The sequence below is a fragment of the Malaya genurostris genome, chromosome 3 (assembly GCF_030247185.1).
Source record: "Malaya genurostris strain Urasoe2022 chromosome 3, Malgen_1.1, whole genome shotgun sequence".
In the NCBI taxonomy this organism is placed as follows: domain Eukaryota; kingdom Metazoa; phylum Arthropoda; class Insecta; order Diptera; family Culicidae; genus Malaya; species Malaya genurostris.
The window spans coordinates 138,677,728-138,690,862 of record NC_080572.1 but is presented as its reverse complement, the minus strand read 5'-3'; the positions used below and the strand labels follow the sequence as shown (position 1 = coordinate 138,690,862).

At 35.9% G+C, this 13,135-nt stretch overlaps 1 protein-coding gene across 5 annotated transcripts in view; it reads left to right on the top strand.

Annotated features, from left to right (window-relative positions):
• The window catches only part of LOC131438980 (protein unc-79 homolog), a 676,107-nt gene that overhangs the window by 273,665 nt on the left and 389,307 nt on the right, over positions 1-13,135 (top strand). For all 5 annotated transcript variants that reach the window (XR_009231033.1, XM_058609436.1, XM_058609433.1 and 2 more), the window contains one exon: positions 8,997-9,076. Coding sequence is in view for 4 of the 5 variants with exons in the window: in XM_058609436.1 (XP_058465419.1) it covers positions 8,997-9,076 (80 nt within the window). In the remaining variant the exon portion in view is untranslated. The remainder of the gene's footprint in view (positions 1-8,996; positions 9,077-13,135) is intronic.

The following is a 13,135-nucleotide window of genomic DNA, read 5'->3' as shown; positions in this document are numbered from 1 at the left end:
AGAACTCTGGTTGCTAAAAAGGGAGCCCAATTAGTTCCATATGTCACCTTTAACAGCTGATGAACCTTTAATTGATCGTCAGTTGAGTAACGCCAGAAAATTCTTTGCAACGGCTGATCGTCTGGATCAACTAATATTTGACGATACATACATACGATTACGCGCATGTGTCCAAGTCTTTCCTACTCCGATAAGAATTGATCGTACTGTTCTTTGAGTTTTGCATTTGCAGCCAATCTGCGTTCGAGAGCGTAAAACCGACGTTCCGCGTTTTAACGGTTATCTCTCAGTTGTGTAATAAGATCCTCCCTGCGTGGGAGCTTCACGACGTACCGCCCCTCTCCGTTTCGTACGGTATTAGGAACAAAATGTTTCTCACAAGCACGTTCTTCCGTAGACCATCCTCTAAGATCATAACACGTTTCCAATTGTCAGAATCGGCTTACTACATCTTTCAAGGCACTCAAATTTCTAGTACTATGAAGCGACACATGAAATTTATCGTTTCCACATCCACCTGACACGACCCATCCAAAAAGTGTATTTTGTAGTAGTGGCAATCCTTCTCCCAATTCTATTCGACCATACTACAGCACATGGAAAAAAGTTCAGCTCCTATGATAACATCAACGTGACTAGAATTATGAAACGTGGGGTCTGCTAAGCAAATATAATTTGGAATATCCTAATCAGAGATTATCACATCCTGGATTGGTAACTTAACTGTCATACTAGGAAGAACCAGCATTCTTAAATTCGTTCGAAGTTTCGAATGAAGGGACGAAATTTCAGCAACAACATAATGAGTTACGTTTGTCGATGCACAACCAATTCCAGAGACAGTGATAGGAAACGGAATTCTTCTGCGCGGTAGTTTCAATTTGTTGCAAAAGTCGTTCGAAATAAAATGGCACTGTGAAGCTGAATCTAAAACACATCGAGACCGAATCAACTTTCCTATTTTATCTTCCACATTGATAAACGCAGTTGGTAGCAACACAATGCGATCTTGATCTTTGGTTTGCGCTGCATATGAACATTCAATATCTGGAGTGGCAGTATGGGTTGACCTGGTTTCTGACAACTACCAGATTGTTGACATTGATTGTAGTCGATGATTGTGATTGCGCACTACAATGATTACGAGATCCCGATGTCTGCTGCTGATTTAAATCACCTTTAGGATCGTGAAGTAGTATTGTGCTTTTTGTTACAGCGATTACAATTTCTTGATGGACAAGCTCTAGCAGTATGTTTTGTGGTACGGAGACAATTATTGCACAATTCGTTGTGGTTCACCAAATCGTAACGTTGACTGATCGAATGTTTCTGAAAATCTGGACTTTTGTCTGCATTGAAAACAACCCGGCGGCGTTGACGATGATTGCCCCGAATTTGTTGTGAAATGAGAAGCATACCGTGCACTATCGTTTCCTTTAAACGACCTTTCACCTTTGCTGGTTGACACTTGCTTCGACAAAGGCAAAACCTTAGCGTAACCTTGTAAGAAACGGATCATGTCGCTATAAACAGGCATACTATCCGCATCATTTCGCTTGTCTGTTCCTTGATCTAATGAATCAACAGCATTGCAATGTCTATCTCATTCGCGCTTTGTGTTTGTATCCAACCGCACATACATGTGATACACCAGACTTGAGCTCCAACCGCTAACTGGCTCACCTAAACGTTTCAGCGTAGACAGATGCTCCTCAAAACTATGGATTAACCGAAGTAACTCATCACTAGATTCCCTTTGCATCGATGGTGTTTCATACAGAGCTTGCAAATGGCACAAAGTTAACCGCCGTTTACTCTCATAACGACGAATTAATAATTGCCAAGCTAGTTGATATCCTTCTTCGCTAAGTTCTATATGACCGATTAATCTTGCTGCATCACCTTGTACCAAACCATGTAAATACTGCAATTTATCAATATCACGGATTTTTGTTCGTTTCCCGACTCCAGTGATAAAACTGTCCCGAAACGACACCCAATCCTCCGATCGGCCACTAAATTTAATTAACGGGAGCTCGGGATAACGAATGTGTGAGTGCGCGATTGATGAAACAGTGGTGGTAGCTGAAGTTGACGAAACGAGCGTGGACTCTGATTTGGGTAGCTTAGACAAAAGGCCTGCTTTAATTGAATAGTATAGTGACTCGAACGTATAACGCTCCTTTTTGAAGCTAATCGGGAATTTATCCGTTGAATATGATTCTAACTCTGCTGCTACTTCCGCAAACTGTGTGAATAATTCTTCTAACTACTCTAGCCGAACCTGAACCTGACATAAATGCTCTTCTGGCTTGTATTTTTTCAAGAACGTTTCCAGAAAAGACATTGATTCCTGTAGATTTGACAACCGCTGTTGGAGTTTTCCTTTGTCCAAATCTTTTTCTTCGTCATTCATTTGTTCGCTTTTAGAGGAGTAATATTAACAGGCGAACAAAGAATTTGCAAGCCAAATTATCGAACCAAACAGAGGATATATTTTATATTGACGAATGATTTTCACGCACCTGTTTCTCGTAACTTGAGACCGCAAAACGCGCTGTTCCGTTTACTAGCATCTCCACCACCAAGCCGTTATTTCGGATCGCCGTTTTACAATTGATGAATTCTATCTCATTCGATCACGTTCTCACTTTAAAAGCCACCGCTAAAGTGAATTACGATTACAAATTGCATTGGAATTGCAAATGGTTATTAGTACTCTTGCTGTCTCTAGCAGCACACTTTGATCGATTTTTCCTATCACAAAGCCGCCTATACTATCACTTTTGTTCACTCTTTGTGGTTACTGCACCTTGCATCTTTTATCTTTGTGAAGAAATCCGACTCGAAGGACCATTAAATATATATGAAAATCATCAAATTGAAGCCGGATTCTTTATTTCTCATCTCACTTACGGGTCAATGCCCTCTAACTAAGTTCAATCACCTTTGTAACATCAAAACGTTTATTACATCCGTGTAAGCTACTCACGATCCAACAATTTGATTCCAACGGACTTGCTTCTGCCTATGTGTCATCTTTTAAGCCTCGTTCTGTGCCTATGTATTCGTGTTGCATATTAATTTTGTGTCTTATCTATTTTATCGGTATCATTGTATTATATATACTATCTTCAGCGTATTTTGTGTTTGTGTTCTATAAATCCAATGTGCTTTTATTGTGGTAATTTATATCGTATACTAGTTTTGCCTGAGCACTCCGAAAATTTCAAAATTCAAATCACTAGTTTTATTTTATCTCTTCAATCTACTGAACAATTTGTTTCGAAGACATCATAGCTCTATAGTATAAGGTTAAGCTACAAATGTTTTTGTTCCCCTAAATTGTGGATCCGGACCACTGCGTAATGCAATTTAACTCGGAAATTTTAAAATTTCTGATCTTTTACCTATTTTTTGAGATTCTACGGCAAACCTACAACAAAATCAGAATTTTAGTAGTTATTAATTGCGTTTGGGTGGTGCATAAAAATTGGTTAGATCGTTTGTCCAATACAAAAATATAACTATTTGTAAAGTTTTAGGTTATTTACTAAAATTTTCAAGATTTTCAGTGAAATCCAAGTTTCAGTTTTTTTTGTAAATTTTGTTCATAATAAATTTCCAACTAATATGATAAAAAAAATATGTCATAAAATTTCAAAGTTTTGATTCGATTTTGTTTGGCAAAATTTTCCCTATAATAGAAATTCTCTGTATTTGTACCAAATTTCTTGAGCTTCTTTGAACGGATATATAATTTTGGTCATCAATGCATTGTATCTGGTAATGATTCCAATATATTGAATCAGAAAAATGTACATGTCATCGCTTTAATTTTTGAGTTATATACAAACATGTGAAAAAAAAATGAAAAATTCATATATATTTATAGATTCATCGATTGTTTAATGTTTCCTTTTGATTGTGCAGGAATGGTAGTTGAGCAAAAATTGTAGCTGGTATCACTAGCAATCGTATGATGTATAAAAATATATCGGTCATCGCTTTGAATTTCGAGATATTTACGATCATTGTAAAAAGTTTCATCTTTTCTGAGGTCATCTATCTACAGTTTTCACTATAACTTTGGGTAGACAACAATATTTTTAGTTTTTTTTCAGGGCATTTTATTTTGTGTAACTTTCCAATGGTGAACAAATTTTGAAGATCGGTTGACTAACAACAAAGTTAGGACTCGGTAAAGTTGAAGTTCTCAATATCCGATTCGCGATGCAGGTGCTGCATGAATGCAGATAGGGCACATTTTGAGCTTGAAAAAAAATTTGAAACGGGAAAATCAGATTTTCATTCGTTTTTTTTCTAAACGATCGTCAATAATGATATACTTAATACTTCCGTATTCGACCTCCGACACGAAGAATTTCTTGTTCGTCGAAAATCGGTGATTCTTGTTCGTGATACGGTGATCAAGTGTTTTGGAGGTGTGATAGTTTTTTCATGCTTCGACTGGCGGACAAGTTCAGGGTAGGCCTCCCTCTGAACAAGCTTTACCAACTGTCTCAATGCAGCATTTACTTTCTCACTGCTCATTGATTCAGATCTTGGGTCGTCAGATAGATAGATAGTCACATGGGTTCGCTAAGTTGTAGGAATTCGGGACCTTCCCACAATATTTTGGTTTCTCGGAACTCTTTGGGCATTAAAGCTATGATATCTGCTGGATTGTCGTTGGTGCACACATGATACCATTTCATAGTGTTCGTCAGATCATGCATTTTTGTAACTCTGTAAGTTCGATACAAACTGCTTCAACTGATCGGGATTCCTGGCTATCCAGATAGTCCAATCGTTGAATCGCACCAGAGATAAGTTTTATCGATATGGATTTGTAGGGAAAGTACCTCAGTGACCAGTTCAACCAATTGCAAAGCACCAAATAATTCGGTATAGTCATATTAGCGTTCGAGGTTTTGCATCCAAGAGGAGCGACCTCCTTCATCAACGAACCTCACATGGATACAAGACCTGTAAGCGTGCTTAGTAGTGTCACAAAACCCATGGATCTGAATTATAGCATTACTTAATGGAAAAACACATTGTTTTATTTTAATATAGCGTAGCTGATCGAGTTGTGATTTAAACTGAACCCATTTATTCATATCTTCTTTGTCAATTTCACTGGTATCCTTTCTCCAAAATCATCAATTTTGCTACCAACATTACGGGTCCAGCAAGGCCAACTGAATCGAAGAACTTAAATATGTCTGATAACACTGACCTTTTCGTAGCTTCCTGCCTAACTGATGTTGTGGGATTTACATTGAACACGAAACCATCAGCTTCTGGTTTCCAAATGATGCCTAGAGATCAGACTCGTTTCGGGTGACATTTGCTGGCTCGGCTTTGCGTCCTCCTGAACCGAGTTCGTTTACATGTTCGCCTTTTTGTGTCGCGGGTCATTAAACAATTGCAAACAAGTGGCATCCCAATGTTGCAATAAATCCCGTTATATCAAGTGTGAAGAAAGCTCCTGCGGTGGCGACACTTAGCTTTCTACACGAAACAAAATTGTGCAACCAACTGTAGTTTTAATGACAAAGTGATGATGAAGATGAAAAGAAGCAAATCAGATGAAGACGAGGGTTCTTGTTTTCTGTATTTTCATTAAAGCAAAATGTTAATAGAGAGAAATGAACTACGTAGATCAAACCATATATTAAGAAACTCACATGAGAAGTAAGAGAAAATAATTGTGTAGAAGACGAAAGGAATTTAGAAAAGAGTTACATTAACCAAACGATGAAGAGTATATAAAACATTGAATATTATTTCTGAAAAAGCAATCAACAGTTGACGAGAAGAAAACTACACGAAATTCTTATATTTTTATTCGTAACAAGAACTCATTTTGTAACAAGAACTCACGAACACATTCTTCATGACATGAAAAATTTTTTAATATTTATATTATTATATACAAATGCTTCGGTTAGGCATGCTGTTGTCTTAATATCTAAGTCTCGTCCTCTCGTTTTTACAATCTGATTGGTGATTTGTTATTGCACTAGAACAGTTAATCGTTTTAGGATATATGCCTCACTAGCCACAAGCGCATAGTTAATAATAGTAGGGGAATGGAGTCCAGGTTTTACCACTTTTTGAATTTTCCCTGTATGTTTTGTTTATATTGGAATATTCTGTGTTATTTAAAGGTTTCTCCGCCAAAAGAAACTTCTAATTTGGGTGAATTGCTGCACATTATATATAAAAAGTTATTAACAAAACGAAAAAATATAAAAAGTAGTCTAGGTTTGGCCATATCAGTCTAGGTTCGACCACTATTGATTCTGAACGAAATATGTACTTAAATTATTTCAAATGATCAAACATGGAACTATTTATTTTTATTTCAATGGAATACCCTGACTACATGAGTGGTCAAACCTAAAACTCGTTTTCGACAATCTCGCTTCATCCCACAGATGCGTTGAAACACGCACATAAAGGTCATACTCTCAGAGAATTCAATCATTTCAATTTTTACTTATTGAACTCTCTTTCAGTGCGCCTAATAGCGATGGAATAATAGCAATAGGTATTAGGTTTTAGCAAAGACATCGTATTAACAAGATATCCAGCTCTCACATTTCCCGAAAAAATCATTGGTAACACCCTTTTTTGCGTGTCTGGTGCCCTCGCATTGAATCTCGTACATAGAAGTAGGGGAGAGAAATGTCAAATTCGTTGGTGCAAAAATACCAGCACTGCGCATCCATGCAATTGACATGATATGTAGAATGTGATGCAGTGCGACGGCGTTGCTGAACTGAAGATTGATTTCCCGCCAAGCTGACAGGGTCTGCTTTTAGTGTATTATTCGTGTATCGACATAAAGGTTATGATATGAAAATTGTTGAGAAAATAAGTTAAATGTGAAACTCTTTGACGTGGACCATACAGATCAAAATATTTTGTGAATTTACATTTAGTTTCATGCACATATATGGAGCAGGCAATTGAACGGAAAGTTACATTGCAAAACTAAGCGGTTTGCAAAAATACAGTCTTGTTCAATGAAAAACTAAATGAATCTTAATGTAATTTTACATCAATCATGGGTTTAAATCAGATTTTCGTTTCCACGTATGTCTATTTCATTCTACTATCGGTTTATATGTCGTGTAAGTTTCATTATTTCTTTCTGTGCAAAAGTCGAGAAAGGCGATGTGCGATCTATGTGGCTAGGAATATGCGTATACTGGTATCACAACAAATTGATGCACAGCTGAAAAGAATTGTTACAATCTCGACGTTAACCCGGGTTGGTGGTTCAATGCATAAGACGCTGGTCTTACAAGCCAATTGTCGTATGTTCGAGCCCTGACCTGGAAGTATTCTCATGGCGTTTTTCATTGAACAACGCTGGTGGCAGCAAAAATGACAATGTACACCTTCAAAAAATTGCTCTGCTGCTCAGAAGTGCAAAACCAGAGCAATCTGCGCCGCCAGTGTTTACAAAGAAAAACGGCATTTGTGTCAGTAGGGTCGTAGTACTAGCCATACAATGATTCTGTACGCTATGAATCGGCCGCGAAATCTGTTAAAACAGAAAGGCCAAGCTCCACAAAAGGAATATAATGCCAAGATTTCGACTAACAATCTCTATGGGATTAACAATTTATGTGAAAAAAATTAGACGTACTGAACATCAAATGCAATAATTTTCTGTTTTCAAGAAATATTGCAGATAAATCACATGTTATTACATCAGAACAACGTACTTGCTTGACTGAACAACGTACTCAGCTTGACTGAATAATTAGACCATTCTGATAGGAAATTGTGTAACTTTTCGTGTACTATTACAACCTTTAGAATGACACCAAGATTGTTGTGATATTATATCGCAGCAATTTTGATGTAATATCACACATACATACATTATTTTTCCGTTCATTCGATCCCACGACCATCCCGTAATGTTTGTGCCAGATTTGGCAAGCTGTCATTACAGCAAAGTCGTTCAAGAATGGTATGCAGAGAAAAGGGTCAAGTTTGTTCCGAAAAACCTTAAAGCAACCCAACTGCCCCAGTTCCGCCCTATTGAGAAATACTGAGCAATCATGAAAAGGAGACTCAAGGCAAAGGGAAAGGTTGTCAAAGACATCAATCAGATGACGACCTGGTGGAATAAGATAGCTAAAACGATGGACGAAGAAGGTGTGCGCCGCCTAATGTGCCGTGTTACAGGAAAAATTCGAGAATTCCTTCAAAACCGTGACGAATCCGTATTTTTTCTTAAAAGTATGAAGAAAACGCTACATTTGTATAAAAAAAAGATCTTGAATTCAATAACAAATAACTGAAATACAGACAATTGTCCTTGTACAAATTCTATCTGAAGCAAGCTTTATTTCTTGAAAACAGAAAATTATTGCATTTGATGTTCAGTACGTCTAATTTTTGCTCACATTGATTGATAATCAAATTGAGATTATTACAATTCTTCTTTTGCTGTGTGGAAACACTTTTCTGTACATCATAAAATAACGCCACAGTCGACTATTTTATTTTATGTTGAAATGATTGTTGCGCAAGTATCAATTGATACTTACAGGTATCGATTCTTTATTGCCTTTTGATACCTTGTATCGATAACCAAAATTTCAGTATCCCGATACCCAAGGTATCGATACTTTGCCTTCCGAGTACCATCTCTAGACATTCCCCTAGCACAAATTGTTTTAATTCTATCCTGGAACAATGCGGAACGGTCATGCCAGGTTATTATCTTATTCTGTGAACTGTGCACTTAGATTGAATAATGCAATTAGATCAAATAGTAGCTCTACTTGTAACAATAATCAGCTATAGTTAGTTTATTCTACTGAAAGTCTACATTTTACACCTGCTCTTCTTTGCATGCGCACTATACAAAAAATCAGTTCTTTTATTAGTAACGCTTTCCGTGAATAACGATTACGTAAAGGAATCATTTTATTCTCACGGTTTAATTTTGTTTTAATTTACAGGACCAGTCCCAGTAGCGGTTTCTCAACCCGAACCTCACTCGGTTGGTGGTGTACTGGTACATATGCCGCATGTTTGCTCTGTAAGTATTCACAGTCACATCCTGTTTCTAATTAAACGGAAACCATGAGGTAGAACATTTTTATTATACATATACTATCGTCTCCTTGTCGATTAAACCTCTGACGTAGCTTGATGCTAATCATCTCGCAATAGAAGTTTCTTTCAAATAATTAACTTAGTGTTTAAAAAGAGCTTCCCGCATCAAATTAACCAAATTTTTGCCGAGTTAATTACAAAGCTTTGGACGACTAACTTTCTTAAACCATCTGACATGTCATTGTTCTGCTAATAAAGTAAATGTGTTCTTGTGCAACAGTTGAACGCGTCATCCGGTGCCATTCTTTCCACATTGATTCACTGTCTGAGTAGTCACAACTAATCAGGGATGCAAACGGTAGCGGTAGAATACATTTATCCTTGTACATTCTACACATTCAAAATTCTACAGCCTGCTACAACTGCTTGATGGTACATTTACCGCAGAGGGAGTACCAGCGACGATCAGAACGGTACAGGTAGAAACAAATTTTGCTCTACTTCATTCTACCTTTTCTTAATGGTACGGCCTTCTACTGCTGCTTGAAACTCCCGTAGATTTCAAAAATGTACTGTAGCTTCCTACCGCCAACGAAAAAAAAGTATTCTACTGCGGATGAAAAAGTACTTTACAGTTGCGGACGAAAATGTATTCTACCGCTGTACTTTACGGTGTTTGCTCAGAAGGTGTATAGTGAAAGGTTGATTGAATTAATCTTTCACATGCATATGCATTATTTTTGCGGAAAGACGAACTATTTATCTATTTGAACAAGTGATTATATTTTATTGAACTAAGAATTCGTTGAAATTATTCTTTAATCTTTTTGAATGATGCAATTTGTTATCTGGTATCAAGACCTGTTTGTACATGAAAAATTGCATTTGCATGAGCCTATCTTGTGAAATTTTTGTGTTGACTATATTTTATGTTTAGAATAATCCAGACTAATAAAAGATTGAAATTTATGGCTATAGAAATGCATTCATCTTACATAGGGTTGGTGGTGTACTGGTACATATGCCGCATGTTTGCTCTGTAAGTATTCACAGTCACATCCTGTTTCTAATTAAACGGAAACCATGAGGTAGAACATTTTTATTATACATATACTATCGTCTCCTTGTCGATTAAACCTCTGACGTAGCTTGATGCTAATCATCTCGCAATAGAAGTTTCTTTCAAATAATTAACTTAGTGTTTAAAAAGAGCTTCCCGCATCAAATTAACCAAATTTTTGCCGAGTTAATTACAAAGCTTTGGACGACTAACTTTCTTAAACCATCTGACATGTCATTGTTCTGCTAATAAAGTAAATGTGTTCTTGTGCAACAGTTGAACGCGTCATCCGGTGCCATTCTTTCCACATTGATTCACTGTCTGAGTAGTCACAACTAATCAGGGATGCAAACGGTAGCGGTAGAATACATTTATCCTTGTACATTCTACACATTCAAAATTCTACAGCCTGCTACAACTGCTTGATGGTACATTTACCGCAGAGGGAGTACCAGCGACGATCAGAACGGTACAGGTAGAAACAAATTTTGCTCTACTTCATTCTACCTTTTCTTAATGGTACGGCCTTCTACTGCTGCTTGAAACTCCCGTAGATTTCAAAAATGTACTGTAGCTTCCTACCGCCAACGAAAAAAAAGTATTCTACTGCGGATGAAAAAGTACTTTACAGTTGCGGACGAAAATGTATTCTACCGCTGTACTTTACGGTGTTTGCTCAGAAGGTGTATAGTGAAAGGTTGATTGAATTAATCTTTCACATGCATATGCATTATTTTTGCGGAAAGACGAACTATTTATCTATTTGAACAAGTGATTATATTTTATTGAACTAAGAATTCGTTGAAATTATTCTTTAATCTTTTTGAATGATGCAATTTGTTATCTGGTATCAAGACCTGTTTGTACATGAAAAATTGCATTTGCATGAGCCTATCTTGTGAAATTTTTGTGTTGACTATATTTTATGTTTAGAATAATCCAGACTAATAAAAGATTGAAATTTATGGCTATAGAAATGCATTCATCTTACATAGGGTTATTGTACTAATAATCATTTCAATTGTGGAGCTACCACGTTATTTTGAGGATTACGCGACTACCAATAAACAAATTATGATAAAATCGGATGAAATATCTTTGTTTCGGCTCTGAAAAATCAGATTACGGCATAATTGTACATAATACTGGTGTTATTATCTTTACGAATGCACCATATTTCAGCTTATTGATATACGGAGCTGAAATGAATGAAGGTACCGTAACCCTACTCAGAAAAACCCTTCTTAATCCACCTAGTGGTGTGATAATGCCTTTCTCTTCTTTCATAACAGTTTCATGAAAATATGTTTCATAAATTTATAAAATAATTTTAGACGCCAATTGATTCAGATTGATTCGAGTAGTTCACAAAAGCATGCTTCAGTGTTTATGTCACACAGTCAGCATCATTTTTCCAAACTAGTGCTTGACATTTGCGTTGCCTATTTGTATGGGAACAGTGATGCTAATCTAAAAAACCCTTCTTAATCCACCTAGTGGTGTGATAATGCCTTTCTCTTCTTTAATAACAGTCTCATGAAAATATGTTTCATACTTTTATTAAATAAATTTGGATACTAATTTTGACACCAACAGATTCAGATTGATTCGAGTAGTTCACAAAAGCATGCTTAAGTGTTTATGTCACACAGTCAGCATCATTTTTCCAAACTAGTGCTTGACATTTGCGTTGCCTATTTGTATGAGAACAGTGATGCTAATCTAAAAACCCTTCTTAATCCACCTAGTGGTGTGATAATGCCTTTCTCTTCTTTAATAACAGTCTCATGGAAATATGTTTCATACTTTTATTAAATAAATTTGGATACTAATTTTGACACCAATAGATTCAGATTGATTCGAGTAGTTCACAAAAGCATGCTTAAGTGTTTATGTCACACAGTCAGCATCATTTTTCCAAACTAGTGCTTGACATTTGCGTTGCCTATTTGTATGAGAACAGTGATGCTAATCTAAAAAAAAAGCCTTCTTAGTCCACTTAGTGGAATTTTCATATATCTTGAAAAATCACCATAGGGGGGAGTACATGAAATTTTCGAAATCGAAAAAAAATTTTGATGCCAAAAGGCTTAGAATTGCATGGAACGTCGAAATTTAGTGTCATCTAAAAAAAAAATGTTTTTGAAAAAGTCGACTTTTTGGGACTATAAAAATATGAAAATTTTTCTAGGTCCCAGAAAGTTGATTTTTTCAAAAAAAAATTTTTATTTAGATGACACTAAATTTCGATGTTTTATGCAGTTTTAAGAGTTTCGGCATCAAAAAAAATTTTCGATTTTGGAAATTTCATGTACTCCCCCCTATGGTGCTTTTTCAAGATCGAAAATTGTCAAACGTTTACCACCGGGCAGCACCCCTTACGCATGTCCGATTTAGCTCAAATTTTGCATGAAGGCATTTTTCGAGGTGCTTAAACTTTTGAGCACTAGAGCTTAACGAAAATAGAGGTGATCCCAAAATGCTGGCACCCTTATATATATATATATATATATATATATATATATATATATATATATATATATATATATATATATATATATATATATATATATATATATATATATATATATATATATATATATATATATATATATATATATATATATATATATATATATATATATATATATATATATATATATATATATATATATATATATATAAGGGTGCCAGCATTTTGGGATCACCTCTATTTTCGTTAAGCTCTAGTGCTCAAAAGTTTAAGCACCTCGAAAAATGCCTTCATGCAAAATTTGAGCTAAATCGGACATGCGTAAGGGGTGCTGCCCGGTGGTAAACGTTTGACAATTTTCGATCTTGAAAAAGCACCATAGGGGGGAGTACATGAAATTTCCAAAATCGAAAATTTTTTTTGATGCCGAAACTCTTAAAACTGCATAAAACATCGAAATTTAGTGTCATCTAAATAAAATTTTTTTTTTGAAAAAATCAACTTTCTGG